Source organism: Phalaenopsis equestris, unplaced genomic scaffold, assembly GCF_001263595.1.
Source record: "Phalaenopsis equestris unplaced genomic scaffold, ASM126359v1 Scaffold000210, whole genome shotgun sequence".
NCBI classification, from domain to species: domain Eukaryota; kingdom Viridiplantae; phylum Streptophyta; class Magnoliopsida; order Asparagales; family Orchidaceae; genus Phalaenopsis; species Phalaenopsis equestris.
In genome coordinates this window covers 754661-780272 of record NW_018164652.1, presented here as the reverse complement: position 1 = coordinate 780272, position 25612 = coordinate 754661, and the positions used below count along the sequence as shown (strand labels likewise).

The window sequence follows — 25612 nt, the reverse complement described above, 5'->3', positions numbered from 1 at the left end:
TCACATTGAGTTGACTTTAGGTGTCATTAATATAGGTTCAAACTAAAAGCCATTACATCAACTCACCTCTGCATTTTCTCAAAGGTTAACTTGGTAGTGTTAAGTAATTCTTTCAATTTGTTGAGTGAGTTCTTAAGGTCCAAAAGATATTGCATCATTGTGGCCTCCTTAACATCGATCGTAGCCTAAAATTATGCTCATTTCCCTATGTAAATATTTAATTTTTCTATCAGTTTTGACTATAAAATGTATTACAGGAGTCATTGAAGTCATAGTAAGTGCATCCTAGTTATTCTACATTAGCAACAATGTACCTTTTTCTTGAGCACTAGGGATCCAGGTGACTGCATAAATGGCAACATTTCCCTTTATGGTAGGCTAGACATCCTCTTCAAGATAAACATTTACAAGCAAAATTAGATCATGCTACATAAGGAAGTAAGAAGCTAATGCATGCAAGGATGCAAAATTATGTACAGCTAATAAACTTGTAGTTTTCTTCTCAACATGACGCCTGACGCTCTACGCTCTTCATTATGAAAAAGATCACTTAGGTCATTATTTTCACAAAGTAGTTTCTAAACAAGACCAACCATAACGGAAGCAAGGTTAAGTTGTTGATTGATAGACCAATCTTCACCCAAAAAGTCACTTGGATTAAATTTAACTACTAAATAGAGGACTAAAATGCTCAGTAAAGATAGTGTTCTTGAAATAATTCAAACAAAACCCATTATAAGATGATACCTTTTGAACTAAATTTTAGCAACATTAAGGAACTTAGATCTCTCAACTCGCTCATCACCCGAGCAATGGGAACTAATTATTGTTCCCCAAATCAGTAGTAAGTTTTGTCATTTATAAGGTAGAATGAGGCTTGGCTTAAATCAACAATGGATATATAAAGGAGCTTCTATCACATGAGGTTCAAAAGGAGCATCTATCCCATTGGATCCACTGATACCTTAACCATCTTCTTTTCTCTCTTTTAACCCTCCTTATTTTGTTTCTTATAGGGGTGGTGCTTGGCTTTTTGTTTTGATCCTAACTATAGGGATGTCATTTGTTTAAGGGTAGGAAGGAGGCTCAAGATGACTGAGAGAAAGAAGAATTGAAGAAATGATTTTTTTTCTTTTTAGGAATAACAAGCCAAAAGTGTTTTTTTTTACTTAAACGTCTAAAGATATAACCAAAGGATGATATAAGTTTTAAAGAATATAATTCAAAATCCAATTAATATTCTTCTATTATTTTTTGTATAATAAAGAATAAATAGATAAGGGAATCATAAAATTAAATACATCTCAATAAATTTTGAGGATCAATAGAATGGGAGGGGGGACATTTCAAGCATGTGTTTGAAATAAGAATAATCTAAGTATATTCTGAGAGAGTATTAATTGGTACAAGTCATCAACTTGTCTTAATTAGGTAAGATGGTGAATTGTTGCTGACCTCATTTTTTATGAGGTCTAATTTTCTTCTTTAGAAGCTTAGGATTTAGCCATAAGACTTTTATGTTGACTGTTCTAGAGGATTAGTGATGGAACCCACCCACATAAAAATTCTAGACACTTTATGAATCTTCTTGTGAAGTCCCACATGTGTGGCCACAAGCCCTCATTTGCCACTTGAGATGGCTAAGACCAACGTGTGAGGACACAAGAATGAGTTCCCATAGGATCAACTGGCCTTAAGGCAACCCTGGGTGGCTTGGTCTTAGACACACACGCTTGGCTCACCATAAGTTCTCTGACACACTAAAAAACCATTAACTCACCAAATTGATCCATCTACCCCTTAATGTCCACAACCACTCCTCACCTCTTTTGAAGGCTCATGTGGGTGGTCCTAAGTCCTTAACCCTTGGTTAGAATGACTAAGACCAACATGTGAAGGCTTCAAGATGAGTTCTCATAAGGCTCATATGACTTTGGGAAGGCTTTCCATGGCTTGCATAATCACTATCAAAAACCTTTTAATTGTCCAAAATACCCAAAAATTTCTCCAATTTACCAAAATTCCCAAAAATGCTTAAAATTGTCAAAATCCCCAATTTCACTCAAAACTTCACCAAAACCAATCCTAGTCATTCAACTTAACTTAATTCACCCAAATTTCCCCAAATTTACCAGATTCCCCAAAATACCCAATTTCACCCAAAGTATCTAATTTTTACTAAAATTTCCAAAAATAGTCAATTTCCTCTACCTCCACTCAAAGCTTTATGAAATTCATCTTGACAAATTTTCTACCCCATTTAAACTCCACCAAGCCCACCACACCAATTTTAAAAACCCTAAATTAAACTTTTTTACATTAAATTTAAAAGCCCAAATTCAAAACCCAAATTCTAAGCCCAACTTTTAAGCTCCTTCAAAATCAAATGAGCCCACATGCCATGAAATTTCCATCTCATTCATTTGATTAAAACTAAACCCTAAGTCCTAATGTTCATAATTTGATAAACCAAATTTGGCCTCGTCACACCGCCTCACAAAGTGCCTCATTTTCCACTTTCCTTCTTCATGAAGATAACCAAGTCGTATGCAAGCCTTGAATCCATGGTTAAGCCACATGCAAGCCTCCTTAGCCCCACACATGTCATTCTCCCCTAAATGACAATAGGAGGACATACTTTCATGCCTCCAAGAGAATGCTTCACCTCATCCATAGCCTATGTTTAAACATTAGCCCCAAGGATGAGACTTCATAATTGAACCCAAAGATCAAAAAATCACACCAACCACCATGGGAGAAGTGAACCAAGCCCTTTCCATGGACCTAGCCTAAGTCAAACCCAAAAGTAGCTCAAAACCCATTCTACTTCAATCCACTCATGGACATTTGACATCACTCAATTGACTTCGCCACTCTCCACACCTGAACTCCTTGAGCTAACTAGCAACCTCCCTTAGCCTTGTCGGCCATCCTAGCCACTGAAAAATCCAAACACGAGGGGATCCATCATGGTCAACACTCATAATTCTACCATCTAATGTGGTTCATTTCAATTGGATTCTTGCCCTGTCAGCCCTCCACCTCAGCAACACATTGGACATCTCAACTTGCCCGCTTGACCACCATGGCCATGCCTATAAATCCACCACCATCCCACGCCCAAGTAAGGAGAAGTGCACTAACCTAAATAAAACTTTACCCAATTGTCTCCAAACCCTTCTAGCACTTGCATGAAGCTCATCCCCACCATTTTCAAGCCCTCAAAACGACCATAAAACCCTAACTTTCAAGCTCAAATCCAGGGCTTCTTCAACCACTTTACCAAACTTCTCAAAACTCCAAATTGATCCTTCCACAAGCTTCCCCATAGCCTAAAATCACTTCCCCAATCAAAAGTCCACATTCCCAAGCTCTCTAGCCTAACCCCAGACCACACTCGAGACACCCTGCGATCAAAGTCATACCTAGACCCAACCATAGAGCAAATTGGTGCTTGAAGGACGTTCATGGGACTAAGGCAAAGCTTCTTAATTAACTCAATTGAGGCTTCACCTCTTGGGCAAATGTGTAGCTTCAAAATCCCTAATGTTGCCTTAGTTTGGACCTTTATGAAAGAAATTTATATTTCATGTGAATCTAGTCATATGGATGTGTCAGGCTCAATTAAATGAAGGTGTAGGAACAAACCACACTTAATTTAGTTGAGTATCAAGTGAGATCTTAAGGTTAGAATGTGGACGGTTCACGGGTTATAAACGATTGGGGACAATGAACGAATGTATTCTGCTCGCACATATATTGAGTGGATGGCGAAGATCGGCTTGTATGAAGAGATGGAACGCGAACTATTGGCAGAGTCAACAACTGAGGTGTAAGGCGTGGCAAATCACCAGGCAACATGTGGTTTTCAGAGCCATCGTAGTTGACGCGTCGCCGAGTTGGATAAGCAGATAAATATTTGTTTTCTAAATTAATTAAATACAGAAAATATTATTTAACTGTAAAAATTCATATCTTGGTGTAGACAATTCATAAAAATAAAATAAAAATGTCTCTGTGCTCAGTGAACTGAGGAGAATTTAATGGACTTAAAATAAAAATAAAAAATATTTATTAAGTATTTTAGTTTAAATTAATTAAAACCCTCGAGACAAATTTAATTATACTTAATTAAGTAATTATCATAACTATATGAAATTTTGAGAGCTTATTACTAATGGCCTTAGGGATGTTCACGGATTTTTCTAAGGTAAGAGGCCAGCCGTAGCATCAAAAACCCTAATTTTATAGAAATTTCACCTTGTTTTAATTAAAAAATTATAAAAAAATAAAATAAAAACCAGAGAAATATAAAATAAAGTCTATTGTGTTCACTGTGATCAGAGGACCAAAGGAAAAATAAAAATGAAATTTAAAAAAAAAATGTATTATTAAGTACTTTTCTATTTAAAAATTAATAATAAAATTATAAAAATGTAAATACAGCTCAACAAAAGATATTAAGTATTTTTTCTTTTCTAATGACTCTAGAGAAGTCCTTTTAAGATGATTTCTAATTAAAGAAAATAACCCTAGGATGCTTCCATAAAAATTTTAAAGTCAGAAAAGTTATTTTTAATATAAAAATGTATTGTTCAAGAAAATAGTAATATTTACTTAAAATAATTACATAAATAAAATAAAAATTAGAAAATTAGAAAATCAAGTTTGGAGTGTTCTTCGAGATTAGAAGAACTTAGGAAAAATAAAATTAAAGTCAAAATAAAAAGTTCATTTTTAGCCACTTTTTAATTAAAAATAATTAAAAATAATTAAAATTTACAAAAAAATACAAAAATATACCTCAAAATGTCAAAAATTACTCTTAGATAAAGAAAACAACTTAGAAATGCTTTTACAAATTTTTTAAATTGTAAAAATGTATTTTTCCATATATTTTTTTAAATTAATTATAAAAAATAAAAATCACAAAAAATATAAAATAAATTTCGTAGGGTTTTCTAAAGTCAAAGAGATTAATAAAAAAAAATTTCAAAATAAAAAATATATTTTATATTTATTTATTCATTAAAATTAACTAAAAAACATTAAATTTAAAATATAATAGAAGAATTCTTGAAAATTATTCTAAGTGGACCTTTGACTCATAAAAACATAATAAAAGTTTCCTAAAGATAGAAAATATGTTTTGATTAATTAAATTAATTAACACTGAAAATATATAATTTTGGATCAAAATAATTATAAGAAAATAAAAAAAAATCTAAATTCTCCTCTAATGTTTCAATTAACCCATGAGTAAGAGACCAACAAAGTTTCATGGTCATTTGAGTTAAGCTAAGAGAGTTATAGGGTAGGAAAAGGGGTAAAGTTGTAATTTTGGAATTTCGTACTCTAATTAAAATTTAGGTCAAATTAAAAAGTAAGAGGGTAATATTTATGATGATTAATCCTCTAAGATGATTGAAGTACAAGGGTGAAATGGTAGAAACCAATTCACACTATTTTCCACCAAGGGGCACAATTGTAATTATTCAATTTGTTGAAGATCAAAAGACAATTAAGTTTGGATGATCCAAGTGTGAAAGGGCACAAGTTAGGAAGACAATAATCTACTGATTTGAAGCTCCAAGCCCCAAACTAATGGTTAAGGGTTAAGCATAATTCAATCTTTCAATAAGAATCAAACACATTTCATAGAACATTTTCAAAATTACAAATTTATCCTTAAAAGATCTAAGAGCTTAATAGTGAGCTAGGCATGATTCCACATCATACAAAGAGGATTATAAAATTAAACATAATTTATCATAAACATTCCTAAAATACTAAAAGCTCAAGCCCAATGAGAAGAGAGAATAAAATTCCCTAAAGCAACTATGTTTACCCCTAGGGGTGACTATCCTTCAGCTTTTTAGCCTTAATCAAGTCCTTGACGAAGCTCCTGAGGTGCATGCATTCTTTTGTGTTATGGTCGTGGTCTCTGTTGTAGGCTTAGAACTTGTTCGGATTTTGAGCCAAACTTCTGACCCTCATCGATTGAGTTTTTTTAAAGTATTCGTTATCTTGGATAGCCTATACGAATTCGACCATCTAAATTCTTTGATCCGTCGTTTTGAGTGGCTCCTTCCACGTCGGTGGTCATTTTCTTTGGTGGGTCGATTGTTGATCAAGGTATCGAGCGTGTCTATCTCGATTGTTTCTCTTAGCATTCCTTTTGTTTTTGTGATGCGACTAGTGGTTTTCATAACGAGGATAAGTAGAAAGATGAGATCGTCTTTCTCTCTCCAACCATCATCTATTGGCGCTCTATTATGTGATCGTGCATCGGTGGCTGCTTTTCGGGCCTCTTTTTGATTGTTGAGGACATATTCCTCCATGGTGATATGATGGTTGCCCATTTTTAGTAGCTCGACCATTGATTTTGGCTAGCCAATCCTAAAGCATACTTGAAATGCTCACTTTTTACTCTCTACAATAGAGCGATCTACGCGATAAGGGGCTCCAGGTTTTGAATCTCCAACATTTTCTTCTAGAACCTTGTGATGTATGATAAAGATTCTCTCTTTCCTTTTGTTTGATATGCAAGAGAGCTAAGGACTTCTTTGATGACTTTTGCGCGCTAACAAAGTGGGCCATGAAAAACCTTTTGAATTTGAAGCTAGAAGGGATGACTTCTATCGGGAGGGCATTGAACCATTGGAGGGTCGACTCCATCAACATGGTAAGGAATAAGTAGCATTTGAATGCACCCGTAATTTTCAATATTTTGATGGCTGACTCGAAAGTGCCTACATGATCAACTGAGTCGGTGAGAACCTTATACGAATCAAGTTAGAGGTTTAGAAATTTTATGGGGGTTTGACATAAGAAATATGCCGAGAGAAGACATTCTCAACATGGTGGAGGGTTGTGGATCACATAGTGAGGTGTCTTTCCACTGGGGTTGATCCAACGCTATCCTGGTAATGAGAATAGTCACTTTTTTCTTCCATTGGCTGGGATTTTTTACTGTTGGGTACCGGTCCACCTTGCATATCGTTTTGTCACTGATCAACCCTAGCGGTTACACTCTTGGTGGCTTTATTCTTGAGGGTTTTGGCTTCCTCTGGGTAGGGCTTCTTGAAAAGCACCTAGCAACTGTTCCTTCATTTCTAGCATCAACTATTCCTTCATCTCCATTATTTGCTGCCACACAATCTCTCTTATGCTATCCACATATACTGCTTTACTCCGTGCCTCCCGAACAACCGCTTTGTCATTGAGGGGTACTCCTTTTCTTGTTGGTGTCATAATTTCACGCTCATTGCACCTTTTTGGTGTTGAATTTGGAAATGTACAAGACTCGCACCCAAGAAATAGAGTGCCCCAGGAAGGGGAGAATGAGTGAGAGAGGAGAGGTGAACAACAAAAATTAAGAGTGTCTAAAGTTTTTCTTCATGAAATGTTTTCTTGTTTATAGGTATAAGAGGCACCTTGAATACACAATTAACTTTATGCATTCTCTCTATACAAAGAAATATCGGGGTACTAAGGTCTTTCATAAAATATATTTAAATATGCTGATAAATAAATCTTTGGTCGACGACAGTAATATTTCGCTCGTTGGCCCTCACGTATTCTTTCGACGGAACCATGTTCGGGGGGGGGGGGGTGTGGTAAATATGAAGACCCCTTACTTGAGATTGTCTATGACTTCCTTTCTAGTTTGCTTTCCTCATTCATTTGGTGGTAGATCGTCCTTTGTTTGGCTTGCTCTGTAGGTATCATTTATTCGACTATTTTATGCTTTTTACTCGTTTGACCACTATGTCGATCGGCTTGTTGAATAGACCGACTACCCAACAAAGTTTCATGATGCTTTCCCTGGCTTTGGCATTGATTCCCCTTCTCAATAAATTAAATTAGTTTGTTGACTGGTCTTGATATACTTTGACCGCGAGGTACACCTCATTTGTCGTGCACTCATATTTTGCTCCGAGATTCATTCTACCGCAATCCTGTCATACATCACCATATCCAAGCGAGTTCATCAAATTTACAATCATCATCTTTATATTCGGCCAAATTTTTTGGGTGTACGATATCAATATACAAAGGTGATCACATTTAAAAGATAATTATAAGCAAAACAATGTCACATGACAATTTCTCATACTACAATTATAATTCATGAAAAATAATGGTGAAGATTTGCATGCATACTCCTCATTTTTTATGCATCTTCATATCTAACACCTAAACTATAATTTTTCCATACATAGCACCTTATTTGTGCATGAAAATATTTTAATAAAATGACGGTATATTTGATGTGACATAAAAATTTTGGGTGGAATAAATATCAACCAAAAAGAGAGAGAGTAAAATTTAGGTGCTAGATATGTAAATGCATATAAATTGCGTTTGGTAGCCGTTGTACATCAGACAGCTCATATTAATTTCCGATGCTTCCCTATGACGCTGAAAGCTAACCCACATCGCAACAATGGCTGCCAATAACTTTTTTTTACCAAACAAATTATAGTCCACGAATTAGCAAATCATCCCATAGATAGAGAACATATTACAGTCTTAAAACACAAACGACAACTCAAAATCAAGCTGCCAAGCATGAATAATTCAGAAGCCAGAGCATCTTAATGTTTGTTTCTTTGGCAACCAAACGCCATGAGATTCTTCTCCGACGACCCTCCCTCACTAATGGCCTTTCTCGCCTTCTCCTTCCACATCTCCGCCTTCATCCTCATCTCCACCCCCCTCTCCCCTTCCCCCATCACAATATCCAAACACCTCCTCAGTTCCTCCGACAAGACCCACCCTTTCTCTCCCACCTCCGCCTTCAATCCCATTCCCCATTGCCTCTCCATCAACCACGCGTTCGTTGCCTGATCGGACCATTTCGGCATCGCCACCGCCGGAACGCCGTATAGCAATCCCTCCAACGTCGAATTCCACCCGCAGTGCGTCACAAAGCATCCCACCGCCTTGTGCCTCAGCACTCTTCCCTGCTTGCACCATTTCAAAACCATTCCCTGTTTCACCTCGCCAACAATGTTCATATCATGCCATCTTCTGTCCTTCCCAATAACCCAAAGATATGGTCTTTGGCTTTCTTTCAAACCTTTACCAATCTCCTCAATTTCCTCCTTACTCATCTTATGCACACTCCCAAACGCCACATACACCACTGATTTATCTTCCTGCGAATCCAACCATTCCATGTATTCCTCCTCGTCTTCCTCAAACATATCCTCTGTTTCCCCTTCCGCCTCGTTCAGCACCGCCGGACCCACCGTGATTAACTCCATATGTTCTTCCATGGGTGCCAGAGCGTTCATCTCTAACTCATCGAACGAGTTCACAAGCACCCTCGGCTTCTCCCCTGCTTGTCTTCTCAGAGACAAATCTGTAAACAGTTTGCGGAAGGCGTTAAGGATATCGAAGAACGGGTCGTCCGGTGAGGTGATGGTGAGGAAGTTTGGAAGATCGCGGATTTGAAAAGTGGGGAGCGATGGGAAAGAGATTGGAAAAGAGGGATCTTTGGCGTGGGAGACGATGAAAGATTCGTACCCGTTGAAGAAGTGGTGGTAGATGGAGAGAATAGTGGCTGCTTGGATCCAGTAGAGAGCGGAATGGATGCGGAGTTCAGTAGCAACATCACCAGCCCATTGGACCATGATGGTGTAGATGAGGCAGGTGACTGGGCGGCCGGAGGAGGCGAGGTCTTGGAGGATGGTGGTGAGATGGCTGGAGCCAAGTTCTCTGACTTGGGACACCAGAGAGCGGAGATCCGTGTCGTTGGCATTTTGGAGGGAGGAGAAGCCATCGGAGAAGGGAATGTAGGTGATTCCGTTGTGGAGGATTGGGGAGGCGGGGGAAGGGAGTGAAGGGAACATTCGGCAGTGCGCGGTCGTGGCTGTGCAGAAGGTGATGTCGGAGTTGGTCGAAGAGAGGAGGCGTTTGGCAAGGTTGATAGCTGGGTTGAGGTGGCCTTGCGCGGGGAAGGTTATGATTAAGATGTGCGGCTTCGTTGTCGGCGACGGTGGTTGATGGTCCATTGGTTAAGGAAAGGGAAGAAGCCCTGGTGTGGATAAAGTTGCAGTTTTTTGAAAGCTTAGTGGCCACACAGTGCTTGTTTGTGTTGATTGGTGTGAGAAAATTCAATTTAGGCAATTGTGGGAGTTATTTATAGAGAAAAGGAATCTTTTAACAGCATTATAATTAGGAGGTGTTTTGGTAGCATGCAATTAATAGGATGTAGGGATAAATTTAGTTTAAATCAAGTTAAACTTTAAAAAAAAAAAAACTGAACATTAAATTCACCTTTCGTAGGGATAAATTTAGTTTAAATCAAGTTAAACTTTTAAAAAAAAAAAAAAACTGAACATTAAATTCACCTTTCGGTTGAATGAATCGAATTTTCTCGCGTTATATTTATTTTTTTCGCTTTTTGTCTTTTTTTAGTAATTCAAATTTATTAAATCTAATTAAAGGAGGATTTATTCCGTCATCCCTCGCGAGTTTCATCATCGAAGATAAATCTAAGTTTATCGGATTTGATAAATCCTAGTTAGAGGAAAAGCTATGTTGCAGCCAACCACCGCCTTAATGTGTTAGAATTTGACCCCAAACCAATGGGTCAAGAGTTTCAGCACATGTTTTATAGCAAAAGATGTGGTGGGCTTATCTAAATGCACATTCTATTGTAAGTGCATTGATCTTTCTCTCTTTCTTTAGTATTCTCACAACAACCGTTCTCAAATTTCCAGCAAGCTCTTTATTTATTTATTTTTCTTAAGTATAATCAGTGGTGTGCATCAAGCATGTCGTCTCAATGGAAGAAGTGAAGATTAGTGTTTATAGGGAACAAAGGGTTTAACTATTGTGGAGATGCATGCATTCAAGGGAGGAAAGGAAGAAGCAAGAAATAAAGTGGCCAATTACAAAAAAAAAGAAATTTTTTTTGTAATAAAAGGCATTATATTATGAAAAAATTAAATGTATTTTAATATCCAACATCTATAAAGTTATTGATGCATACTTCCTTCATCATAGTAAGATGCTCTTATGCTTCTGTCACACCTGAGTCCTTTTTTCCATCTCAAGGATATTCACAACAACATTTGCTATATTGTTGGTTACCCCTTATTGTGCTGATGATGACAATAAAATGATGTGTTTTTGGTGTGGGAGCCTTGCTACATGGCCTATGTTAGCCACGATCAAGTCATCCCCTCCTTTCAATTGTCAGGAGCTCGAATATTCTAGGTTTTGAATTTCACGAAATCAAGTATAAACATCTTGTAACACAAATTGTGAAACAGGGGTTGGCTCAACCTTTCAAGTAAATGGAGTAGCTCAAGGGAGGACAAGTATAGTAATTGTAGATCTTTAAAAAAACTTAAATCAATTGTCGCTTATTATAGTATTCCATGTTCTCCTTTCATCAAGTGCTCCAACAACGTGTCAAGCTAGAGGGCCAGCGGGCTTGACTCAGATAACCTTATATTATCAAAATGATAACAAAAAAGACCAAGCAATTAAGTGGGTGATTAATGCAAAAAAAGTTATTCTATTTAACTTTGTTTGCTCATTAGATTGATTGGAGTTATTAATTCTTCAACAAATAGAAGTATATTGAAGTGAGTTATCATGGAAGGTACGTCTATTCAGTGTTCTTCATTAGAAAAACTTATTTGATGAGCCTCGTGATGAACATTTTGAGTGAGCTCTTGATACCTCTAAATTTAAGCTAGCTTCTAAGCTATTAGTTAATATTATCATAGGTTTGATTAATATTTAACATAAAAGGCAGATGTAGCGTTTGTTTCAAAAATTATAATTCTTCATTATAAGTACTACATTTTATTCTCTAAATGCCATTTATACTTAATTTTCTTCATTTACAATGATGTGTCAAGTCAATTTAAGAGGTAAAGTACACTCAAAGCTCAAATGTTAACTAATTTTTTTTAATATTAAGTTTTCTAGTATGATAAAAAGCATTTTAAGGTGCAGCTTATAAAAGTTGGTGAGTTCCAAAACTTGCTTAATAATGATGAATTATGCTTCAAATTAGAACAATTCTAACTTATCTTGCATCTCTTTCAAGCAAATTATATCACTGATACTTTAAAAATTTGAAGACACATTCCTACTAATCTTATTCCCAACATATTTTGTTAGTTTGGTCAGCTTGTTCGAGAAATGATAAGCTCCTCTATGGTGTCACATTCTTTTTTCAATTTCTTACTATGAAGGCCTTTAAGGACTTGTGAGGTTTTGCTTGTTTTCGTCAATCTACATCTAAGAAAAAAATTAGGAAATAAGATTTGTAATTAAAAGGGGTAGTTCATATTCAGCATGTTGGAATTTTGGTGGATAATGTTGACAAAACTTAACCTATTTTTGAAATATATGGAAGACATTACCATTATAGTCATTGAAAAGTTTTCCACATTTATTCACCTAATGAGCCTTGCATTACATGTCAATATGTTTACTTCCTAAATGTGGTATTGATAATTTTATAAAGTAAGTCTATACGCAATTAAGTTTCCTATCACTAATATATATTTTTTTAATTTCTTCATTAGTTCCAATAAGTTCCTTTGTACACATGCAAGTCCAATGCTTTTTCTCTACTACTAAGTTCCTTGGGATCATTGTATCTAGATTAAGGAAAATGAAGACAACTGTAAGTGATCATTAAAAATCCATGTTTGGTGTTCCCTTTGTATGATGGCAATAAATATTCTTATTGTGAATTCCCCCTCACCCCATTCTCCTATAGTGCTCATGAGGAGATGGTTGAATCAACCATTCTCCCCTTAGGTGTGATCATTATGGAGGGTTGTTCCGTTCATTCAGCAGAAAATTCATCATCTCCCCCTCTCATGGGTGCCACTAACTCCTCTAATCATGTCCTTCAAGGGAGTGTCTTAAACAACTTACAACACAGTGATAAATAAAGAGTTAGAAAGAGGGAGGCTTGAATAATTGTTGTGATAATGTAAATTTGCTTGAATGGAAAATGACACCGTCTTTGTGACTAGGAGATCAAGCAGATTCATAGAGTTAAACGACTCTACACACATGTAACTAAATATGATGCAACACTTTTTAGTGACACAGTCATATGAAACCAAAAAGTTCTTGATTTACATATGCCCGGGAGTGGGGAGAAATATATGTTTAATGGATTCTTAAAATTTTTTTATTCTTAAATATCTCTATATGCAACTTGAATAGGGATTAAATTGAAATAAAAAATAATATACTTAATAAAAAACTATGCAACTTGAATAGGGATTAAATTGAAATAAAAAGTAAATAATATACTTAATAAAAAATAATAATGATAAAAAAAGGATGAAAGACAAGTTCGACATATAAATAGGAGATGATTATAATGTGCATTAATTATATCTTATATCCACAGATAAGTGTCAATCCCATCTATGATTTATTACACAAACTATGCTAAAATAAACATTGCTTCTTCACTTGGTAGAGAAGCATTTTCACTAGTGTTCATATTGATAATACCTCTCTTCCCTTAGCATAAACTATGATCTCTTTCTTCATGACCAGTGTATATTTTTATTTTGTGCTTCAATAAAACATCTAAGCAAATATGCAAGATAAAAAATATAAAAAACTTGATATAAGAGAGTTTTTTTTTCTTACACATAGATGAGATCATGCGTTATAAAACCAACCTAAAAAATTCCATAAAATGTTAGGAGATTAGATCAAGGCCAAGAAAGTATGGTAGAATTCTCGGTGGCATGGATAACTTAATGCCACAACACTACCTATATCATTGTAGTGCTTGAAAATAATAAGAAGTTATGGTGGTGGTCATAAAGAGTTATGACTGTGGAGTTAATAGGAGGAAAAATTAAGTCAAAATTATGTAGTACGTTAGAGTGCTTTGGAGTATGCAAGTTGAGAGTAGAGTGTGACTGAGTGAGTGTTGAGTAGAGAAAAAAAAACAATAGAGAGGCCTATACAAAATAGGAGGAAAAGTGGAATTAGATTGAAAACCTAGTTATTTCTTTTCTTTATTTAGATTCCTTTACTATGATTTTCTATTAATAAGTTTTGTATTTTCTCTCTATCATTCTTTATGTATATGAACTAAGTATTTTTCTTTGAGTTTATTGTGAACTTAAAGTAATCTATGTACTTATTAAGTTGAGTTAATGAAATTAATTTTTTAATTATTTTTATTTGCTTTATTCTCCATTTAGTTGTGTTTTAGCTATACACATCTCAGGACCTAGTGTGATTTACATGTATAAAAAAAGCCATAGTAGAATAATTATAGCGGAGAGATAAATCTTTGAGTATATAGGCATATAATACTTCTTGATTTACAATCTTATAAAAAAAATATCATATATGCTATCATTTAAACTAATTATGAGAGGAATATAACTAGTTAGTATAAGTGATTATATTTTAAACTTATCGAAGGGGACTAGAAGACAAATATGTTCTTCATTGATATGATAATTTTGGAGAAATTTCATACAAAAAAAATCATAAATTACTTAAGCAAACCCATAAATTTTGAGTCTTTTATCAATTGAAAGCCAAATTTTTTTTTTATGTAGTAGAAAGATTAGTTTGTAGTTAGTCATTTAATGAGATTCAAATTGTTGGATAAAAGATAAGTTAATCTTAAATTAATAATTAACATAGCAATTTTTAAGAAGTATTATCATCATGGGAACAATATTTGATTCATCTCTTTATTATTTGAATGATGTGTGTGTGTGTGTGTAGAGAGAGAGAGAGAGAGAGAGAGAGAGAGAGAGAGAGAGAGAGAGAGAGAGAGAGAGAGCTAAATACAATAAATGAATATCACTTTAAACACGAGAAAATAGATGAATAGCCTTAATAAGAGATGGTGAAATCATCAAATATGTGATTATTTGAAATAGTAAAAAAACAAGAGGCACTTTTTATCATCATTAATAGTAAGAAATATTGTGATTAACCAAAAGTAAGCTACATGGTCAACCAGATTTGTTATATAGCTATATAATTTAATTAAAATGTGACATTATAAAGCTTGTTAAGTGCTTTACTTCTACAATATCTATACATAATACATTTATCACCAACGAACTTAGCCTTTCAGCTTACCATGTAGGGGAGGGACTCTCCATCATCACTGGGTCTCATCTATGGTAGGTATGGCGGTTAGTGCTATGATAATTATAATTTGTCTCCATATAACTTATTTCATAGAGCAATACATTATTTCAACTCACAAATCTATGTGAAGAGTGTTGAGCCTCATGGCCCTGGACTAATGAGTTTTGATAATAGCCAAGCTATTTATAGAGAGTACAAATGGTTTTAATGCAGATATTTCAAGTGAACTACTAAGCTAAGTTCATTTCAGTCGGGTTGGGGGTTTGGAATAAGAATGGAGTAGATTATTTAGGTGTGTGAAATGCAGGAATCTTAGGTGAAGCACTAAGCTAAGTTCATTTCAGTCAACTTGGGGGTTTGGACTAAGAATGGAGTAGATTATTTAGGTGTGTGAATAAATCTTGCTAAAAAAGTAATATTAAAATAGCTGCTCATTAACTTCCACTATAATATCATCACATTTGGCATGACATAAATTTCCCAAGTAAAAAAAGTAAAATACATGAAAATCAAATAATTATAATTTTGGTTAATTTTAGTATTACATTTACAATTATTCTTTAAAAATCAATTAAACTTCAAATAGAGTTCATAAAATACTAATAATATCACAATATTAATGATATAAAAATTGGTTCATAATTTGACCTAAAATTTACAAATCATCCTATTATTCTTTTGAGTTTTCCTAATTATCAGTTTCTCTTTCCTAATTTTCAAAAGGATAATTTTAACTTAAAAATCATCCAACGGTCAAATTTTTTTAAAATAAGATGAATCAAAATGATTAAACATAATTTTGTAAATTATTAAAATTAATTAACCAAAATTTAGAGAGATTTTTGATGAATCATCCATTTTATTATTCCCTGCTCCCTAAAAAGATAAAAAGAATAAATGTCACCAATCCAAATGACCTCAATATTATTTAAATCATGTCATAAATTATTATAAATGTTTTAATTTCAAATTATTAAAAATTATCTCATCAAAATTATTACATGAAGCTAAATAAGTATTTTATAAGTTTGAAACTAATTTAATAAGCACAACTAACATATTTAATTAATAAACTCTAACCCTTATTCAATCACCTTAATTAAATCAATTAACTAATTAATATTTTGTTAAAAATGTCCAAAAAATTATTCATCATTAAATCTATTGAAATATTTGATTTGATCACATCAAATCAAATAAATCAATCAAGGAATGGAATTTTGTCCCTCTCTATTTAATTAAAGAAATTTAATATATAGTTTAAATTAATCAAAAAATGGTAATATCTAACTATGCAATATTCTAAGTTTATTTATAATGAATTAATTAAATAAATCAAAATCAATTAAATTATTTATGAATATTTTGGTCATGTATAGGTAAAATTATTCTTGTGAAATCACTACAGAAATTTAGTTTATTTCCGATCGTCACATGGGCTTAAGTCTTGGATAAGGTACTTAAATCCTTGAGAGAAACTAGAGATATTTTTGCCACAATTGGATCATCAAGCTTGTATAAGTCGGAGGTTTAGTTGGCAAGGGCGATGACGATATTGCTTATGTGTGCTAAACGAGGGATGCGAATTGAGATTTTAAAATAATATCTCTTACCTCAAGGATCCTCAACAAGAAGAGAAGATATGACCAACGAAACTATTCACCAAGTTTTGGTGGGAGATGCCCCTGCCACTCTTAGGTTGCTAGTAGTCCTAGCTTAATTAGAGTAATTAGCTTGTGTACTGTATTACTTTACAAAAATATATTTAAGAAAACAAAAAAAAAATCTCTTTCACAACATTACTTTTGCTTGGCAAAGTAAACTTCACATGCATGAAAAAATTAAATTATTTTGATGAAAAATTATAAAGTTCCATAGGTTAATCACTTGAATCGAGGTTAATGATTGTCCTTCCTTGAGTTTTCAGGATGGGAACTTCTATCAAAGTTGGAAACATAAGACACACACCCCGGCTCTGAGCCCTCACCTTTACTAAAATCTTACACTCAGTCCCGGTCTTTCATATGTGATTATGGGTTTTACTTGTTCGTTCTTTCTTATGACCCATCTTTTTTTTGAATTTTTTGTATTGGATTTTACTGCTTTCTTTCCTAGCAATTTACCTAAATTCACTCCAACTATATTATGTTTTATGATGCTAACCATGTAGAGACAGCAGGAGTGGCAGGTACGCATTTATAGTTTATTTATTGCAACTTTATTACTTTATCTTATTGTCACTTTACTTTGTTATGCATGCTTTAGTTGTAAAACAAAAATACACTTTCAAAAAAAATAAAATAACACACCTTTAAACCCCTTTGAACACTCTTAATCTATGCCTTTTGAATTTATGAGAATCTCTCGGATGAGGTAACTTATGGCTGCTAACGAGAATTCTCCAGTTTAAACGAGCTTAACAACTCGTATAAACTAAGTGAATTCAAAAGAAAATAGTGATGTCGGGACGACGGAACTGTGAGATCTTGACCTGTGTCTCTTAACTTAAATTAAAAAACCGCCCTAAGAAAATATTTTAACAATAAAATCTATTAATAACAAAACAAATTGCAAACCTTGGAGCTACTACTACAACAAGGAGCTCGAAGCAAGCTTTGTGGGCAACATGACCTGGATGCAAGAAAAGAATATATTCGAGAGAGAAAAAGAGATATTCACCAACAAAACCTTTCCTTAGTTTAATAATAACAATACATACAATTTCAAAGTAATTTGCATAGTGCGACATAAATCCTCACATTATCTTTAAGTTTCTACACAACCATATTGTGCAATTTAAGCTCTAGCTCTTTTAGAACTCCGAGGTTGTCATTCAATATGACATAAATCATTCTATCTTTCAAGTTACTTACACGATCATATATCATGTAAATGGATGTCCTAAGTAATAAAAATGACAAGATGAAACATCAAATAATATCATCTTTGAAATTAGAGCCAAAACATATGATAGTTTTGGAAGCATCGAGGTTCTCCTCGAGATTTGTGACATCCCCGACTTTTCTTTCTTTTGGATTCCAAAAATAATTGCTCCTATTCGATCAACTTCCATTTTATTTTTCATATGATACCTTGAACACTAAACTTTGTTTTCTTGAAGACAAACACCTCTGGTCATTATCGAGATTATTCTTAAATTACTTCGGTCGCTTGAGATGTAATTAACTATAGGGGCTTGACTCTATAGGAAACTAAAGAACCCATGTAATATAAACTCTGTCTAATCCTTATATTAGATAAGGGAACTTGTCGAACAACATATAAAAAAAAAAATTTAGCAGACCAAACAGATGTCATAAACTCTCTTAGTTTATTTAATCGAGTTCACTGACAAGGAGCCTATTCTTCGGGATAGGTACATTGATTGTAGTGTTATAGTCATTTAAACTATCAAAATGTATGAAATCTGTTTGGTATCGAAATTTTTAAAAATTAAAATACTATATTTTCAAAATCAAAATTACATATATACATATGTATACGTTAAAATAAAACAAAAATCATTTTCCAAAATCCCGACCGATAAGAGTCAGGGAAATCTTGTCAAAAGGAATTGAAAGTAGCATGTTGCCATATAGATGCACCATTTATCTGTTGTGCAAATCACTTGCTTATACTAGTCTGTTAATAATCTCTATTTTTCAAATTAAACAATTACATTTTTCTTGGCATTTATATTATGTTATCAATCTTTTCTGCTTGAAACTCGGGAACATGGACCTGCAGGCAATGCAACACAATTTGGAGGGGTGCCTGTTCGTGTCACTCATGCTCCTCGATCAAGATATGAGGTTGCTAGAAGCACTGGTTATAATGCTCTAAGAAATATGGGGGTATGATAATGTTGAGAAATTAAAGCGAAGAAAAACATGAATCAACACAAATCGAGAAGAACACAAAGATTTAATGAGGTTTGACAAAGATGTCTACGTCCTCGGAAGCAGAGCGGCGTATTCCTTTCAATATTTAGAAAAAAGGTTACAGAATAGAGGGATTCTTCCTGGGGTTACGAACAAACCTATTTATAAACCCTAAGTATAATACATAATTATAGCATTACCCTGTACCATACCGCGAGGCTTTGCCCCCGCACCATCAACCCAAGTAACTTCTCGATTTGGACAGATTCTTCCGCTCCACTCCGCTCCGGTTTGATCTAGCGTTTGTCCTTATATTTTATATGACCAATAACATAACAAATCTTCACCTTGGCGAATATCCAGCCCCTTAGGTGAAAAGATACTTGGGAGTTACACCTGCACCACTGTGGGTTGGGCCATCATGCTTCTCTAGCAACTGCAAACATTCAATAAGTCCAAGTAATGCAATAACTTATTGATAGTAACTGGCTTGGTCAACATATCAGCTGCATTCTCATCAGTATGAACCTTCTGCAACAATATCTCCTCAAAGGCAATTAATTCTCTGATCTTGTGATACCTGACATCAACTTGCTTGGTTCTCACATTGTATACCTGGTTCTTAGCTAGATAAATAACACTCTGACTGTCACAATGCAACTGAACTCCACCTTGCTCAATGCCTAGTTCCTTTACTAGCCCAACAAGCCATAAGGCTTCTTCAGCAGCTTCAGCTACTGCCATGTACACAGCTTCAGTTGTAGATAAAGCCACAATAAACTGAATTGTTGATTTCTAACATATAGGCCCTCCACCAAGAGTAAACACATACTCAGTCGTAAACCTTCTACCATCCAAATCACCAGCATAGTCAGAATTAACGTACCCCACAATTGAAGGATTATTCTGTTGACTGCCAAAAATAATTCCATGTCCTAAAGTGCCCTTCAAATACCTGAAAATCCACTTGACTGCTTCCCAATGTCGCCTTCCAGGTTTAGCCATGTATTTGCATACTTGACTAACAATATGAGCCAAATCAGGACGAGTACATACCATTGCATACATCAAGGCATATGGAACCTTTGCAATGCTTTCCATTTCTATATCTGTCTTAGGACACAGTCCTAAAGAAAGTTTAAAATGATTTGCCAAAGGAGTGCTTACAGGCTTTGTAGTGCTCATCTCAAACATTTCCAACACTTTCTCAACATAGCCACGTTGAGATAAACATAATCGTCTTGAGTATCTGTCTCGATGAATCTTCATTCCAAGAATCTTCTTCATAGGACCCAAGTCTTTCATGTCAAATTCATGGCTCAATAAAGCTTTCAAACCACAAACATCATTCATATTCCTTGCAGCAATCAGTATATCATCAACATGCAGTAACAGAAAAATAATAGAGTCATCATCAAAGCTCTTCACATAAACACAACAGTCATACTTACATCTCTTGTAGCCAATCTGAATCATGTAGGAGTCAAACCGCTTGTACCATTGTCTTGGAGACTGTTTCAACCCATATAGCGTTTTCTTTAACCTGCAAACCAGATGCTCCTGTCCAGGTTGAGTGAACCCTTCTGGCTGCTCCATGTAAATCTGCTCCTCCAAATCACCATGCAGGAAAGCAGTTTTAACATCCATCTGCTCAAAATGAAAATCCCATAAAATCTCAAATAACTACCAATGCAAGCACTGCCCTTATTGAAGTATGTCTGACCACAGAAGAGAATATTTCATCATAATCTAATCCCTTCTGCTATGAAAATACCTTTGCTACCAATCAAGCCTTGAACTTTTCCCCTTCTTTTTCTGATACTGCTGGTTTTCTTTTGTAGACCCATTTGCACCCAAAAGTTTTCTTTCCCTCTGGACGCTGAACTAGCTCCTAAGTGCAGTTTTCTACAAAGACGCTTTCTCCTCAACCATTGCACCCATCCATTTCTCTTTCTCCTGGCTAGTGATAGCTCCTTGAAAAGTGGTTGGATCATCGTGGCTAATGAGAAATGCACAAGAGACCAAGTCTTCATAACCCAATTTGCTAGGAGGCCTTACATTAGTGCGTCTCTATTTATCTCTGGCTAAATTATAATTCTGCATATCATCTAAGATCTTCTGAAATAGAATCACCAGGTGTTGGATTTGAACTTTCACCTCTCTCATAAGCTACTAACTGTTGTTCTAAATCCATCTGCACTGCATCTGAACTGGAACTGTTCTCTGACACCTTGTCTTGATTCCTTGATTCTTGTCTTGATTCTGCTGTAACATAAACTGCTCATCAAAACCTGCATCTATGCTGATTACCATATTCTTTGCAATCGGATCCCAAAACTTGTATTCTTTCACACTTTTCTTATAGCCCAGAAAGATGCACTTCTTGAATTTTGCATCAAGTTTTGATCTTTCATCTCTAGGTACATGCACATAAGCATGACATCCAAAAATCCGTAAATGATCAACTTTATCTGGATTACCTGTCCATACCTCTTTTGCGACCTTCCCACACAATGATGTTCGAGGTGATCTATTGATGAGATAGCATGTCATATTCACAGCTTCTGCCCAGAAACTCTTAGGAAGCTCTGCATTCAATCTCAAACACCTTGCCCTTTCAATTAAGGACCTTTTTATCCGTTCTGCCACATCATTCTGTTGTGGTGTCTTGCACACTGAAAAATTCCTTTGAATCTCATGCTCCTCACAGAACTTTTGAAACTATGAATTTGTGTACTCTATGTCTTTATCAGACCTCAAATACTTGATCTTTCTGCCAGTTTGGTGCTCCCCCTCAGCTTTCCACAACTTGAATTTAGAGAAGACTTTGAATTTCTGCTTCAAGAAATACACCCAAACTTTCCTGGAGAAATCATCAATAAAGGTAACGAAATACTGAGATCCTCTCAATGACAACTCCCTAGTAAGACCCCATACATCAGAATGCACATAATCAATAATCCCTTCAGTTTTGTGTTTTCCATTCATAAAATTGACTCTAGTCTGTTTTTCAAGAATATAAAACTTACAAAGATCGAGCTTGCATCTTTTAACACTATGCAATAGGTTTTTTTTATGCAATTCCGCCATCCCACATTCACTGAGATGACCAGAACACATATGTCATAACTTTGTACTATCATCATCTGACTTCACAAAATGAACTCCACCTACAACTGTACTCCCTAACATTTTGTAGATATTTGTCTGCAGTTAACTTTTCTTTCATCACCGTCAGCGCACCCTTAACAATTCTGATGGTTTTTCTATCCTCATTAACCTTAGGAATAAAACCATTTCTGTGTAGAGTGCCCAAGGAAATCAAGTTCTTCTTCAGATCTGGAATATGTCTGACATCACATAATGTTCTAACTATGTCATCATAGATTTGAATTCTGACTTCTCCAATACCAACAATATTGTAGCATCTATCATCACCCAAATAGACCGAGCTAGAATTAATTAACCTGTATGAAGTAAACCACTCCCTGTTAGGTGTTATGTGATAAGAGCATCCTAAATCCAGACTCCAAACTCCATGCATCTGTGAATTGAGTTGATGAAACTGAAAGCATATCACAATCACTACAATCTGAATTATCGCTCTGCACCACATTTACAGACTTCAATGATGCATCACCTTTCTCCCCAGTCTGCTTCTTTAGCTTTGGACAATCTCGCTTCATATAACTTGGCTCCTTGCAACTGTAGCAATGAATTGCCTTTTTGACTTTGGTCTTCAATATGGAATTTCGCCTTCCAGAACGCTCATTCTCTTTCTTCCTTCCACGATCCTGCTTACCCTTAACATATAAACTGTCGCTGTGAGAGCTTTCTCTTGCATTCTGCTTCCGCTAGTTGTGAGCCAACAATGCTGCAGTAATCTCATCAACTTTGATAGTCTCTTTCCCATATGTCAGAGTAGTTACCAGGTGTTCATAAGAAGAGGGCAACAAACACAACAAAATCATCGCTCGATCTTCATCCTCAATACTCACATCAAGCCGTGATAAATCCGTGATTATTTGATTGAAGTCATTCACGTGTTGCGCCAGATCAGAACCTTCTTGCATCTTCAGACCATACAACTTTTGCTTCAAATACAACTTGTTCGTCAGAAATTTTTCCATAAACTGAGTTTCCAGTTTCTTCCAAACTTCTCCTGGAGATTTTAGATTCATTACGTGATACATAACTTCATCTGTCAGACATAGGCGTATAGTTGCTGCTGCTTGCCGTTGCAATTCTTCTCAATCTTCATCCTCCATGGCATCTGGTTTCGTTGCCCGCAAAGCTTTCAAGATTCTCTGTTGTGCCAACAAATCTTTTACCCTCGTTTGCCAAAATCCGAAGTTACCAGTACCATCGAACTTCAGCATCTCGAATTTTGCACCAGAAAATGTCATCTGAAAATTATTCTTGCAACAAAAACTTCTGCAAATTCCTCTACAAATCCTTGCTCAGAATATTTTCAAAAAGAAAAAGAAGGATTGAAAAAATACCTTAATTAAGTTGTCTAATTAAGTTTTTAAGAAAAGTTTTTTTTTTTGAAAGAGAAAAAAAAAATGAAAAAAAATGAAAATATTTCTTTCAAAATCTTCCAGCAAAGCAAATAATTTTCACTCCGCCTCCAAGAAAAGAAATAAATATTCCCTTTATTTCCTCTCCGTATCTAGCAAAGAAAAACCTTAATTAAATTTGCTTAATTTAATTTAAATCAATTTAATTAAAAAGGTTACTTTAATTAAGTGAATTTAAAAAAGAAAAACATTCCTTCACTGTAGCTTTCAATTCTGGAAATTCAAAAAAAGCAAGCTTTCCTTTACCTTTTCGCTGCTTTCCTGCGGCAATGGATGAATATTCATCTAGCTTGATTCCCTTCCTTACTAGGCAACCTCCCGCGTCGAACAGCTCCGTCCGGCGCTCGAACCACTTCGCGAAGTCCTGTATCATGATCCTCCTGTATCGCGATCCTCCCAGTCGCGAACACCAATCCCGAACCGTCCTCCCAGGCCGCGAACAGCTTGGCCTCTGCTCCTTCCGCAAACAGCTTCGCCTCCGTACGAACGAAAAATATAAAAAAAAACGAACCGCACAACAATCCGAATGCTGTCGCGAAGAACTCCTCTGTGCCTGCTCTTCCTCCTTCGCTGAACTCGTCTGCCAGAACGACCAATCCTCCTTAGTCCCTGTGTTGATCTCTTCTCTGTCCTAGAACCTGACTCTGATACCACTTGTTGAGAAATTAGGGCGAAGAAAAACAGGAATCGACACAAATCCAGAAGAACACAGAGATTTAATGAGGTTCGGCAAAGAGGTCTCGTCCTCGGGAGTAGAGCGGCGTATTCCTTTTCACTATTCGGAAAAGAGAATACATAATTTAGGGGTTCAGAGATCATCCATAGGGTTACATACAAGCCTAATTTATAACCTTAGAAAGTACATAAAAAAGAAACATTGGGTACAATATATAATTACCAAATTACCCCTGTACCACACCCCCAACCCACATAAGGAAACTCCTCTGATTTGAACAGATTCTTCCGCTCCGCTCCACTTCGATCCAGCGTCTGTCCCTATATGGTATATGAGTCATACCATAACAGATAAATCTGCAGCTCCGCACTTCGAAACATCAAGGCCTCCCAGCTATGAGCCACCCAAAGGTTTGAGCTATGATGCTACAAGAGGTCATGGGTATGAAAGTCATAGTATGGCAGATGGAGCACAAAGAGCTGTAACAACTGCAAATCCTCTTCCCCAAATGAATGCTCAGATGCAGGTACTTTATGGATCAACACAAGCCCCTGCAACTTACATAACACAATACAACCACAATACCCTCATAATACAATCACAATAGCACTATAATACCACGACAATACCAACATGATACCATCACAATAATAACATAATACAACCACAATGTTAATCCAATAATACCACAATACATTTTTTTGCTCATTTTTTATTATTTTCAGTGGGTGTCTGAAACTTTATAAGTGGTGAATAATATTTTTTCCAAAATCGGGCCGATACCAACTGTCCGTGTTGGTTGATCTCACAAGCAAATTTGGTTCTCACACAAGATGGTTGAATTTTCTATTTACTGAGTAGGAGATGTAACTCTAAATCCGTTTGCACCAAATAATCTCTCCTTAAAATATGGTACAAGCGCGGCTCTCGTAGGTTCCTCCATGTCCAACTCTTTCCACCACTCCCTATCACCCCAAATCTGTTTCAGCTTCTTTCCAGCAATCTCCGCCCCGAAAGGCAGCGTCTTCATCTCCGGGCAATGAATCACCTCCAACACTTCCAATGAAGGGAAGGTGAACGACCCTCCAAACATTCTCAAGCTTTTCAATTCGCTCAAGCAGAGCCTTCTAAGACTTGGAAATGACCAGCTAACCGTTCCCACGCCGTTCTCCTCCTCACCACCGCCGGAGAATTCATTATCATCATTTATTAAATGCTCCATATTGCTGCAATGATGCACAGTGAGATCCTCCAAGCTCGGCAGCCGGATCACCCACGAAATGTTGGACAGTTTGTGACAACCAGAAATCGTCAGCACAGTGAGGCTCGGCAGCATTTCAGCA

General features: G+C 35.6%; 1 protein-coding gene across 1 annotated transcript; it reads right to left on the bottom strand.

Annotated features, from left to right (window-relative positions):
• Positions 1-8339: 8339 nt before the first annotated feature.
• Positions 8340-10222, bottom strand: LOC110023114 (cyanidin 3-O-rutinoside 5-O-glucosyltransferase-like). The gene has a single exon (XM_020722360.1). The coding sequence runs from the start codon at positions 10020-10022 to the stop codon at positions 8601-8603; it is 1422 nt and encodes a 473-aa protein (XP_020578019.1). The 5' UTR covers positions 10023-10222; the 3' UTR covers positions 8340-8600.
• Positions 10223-25612: the final 15390 nt, after the last annotated feature.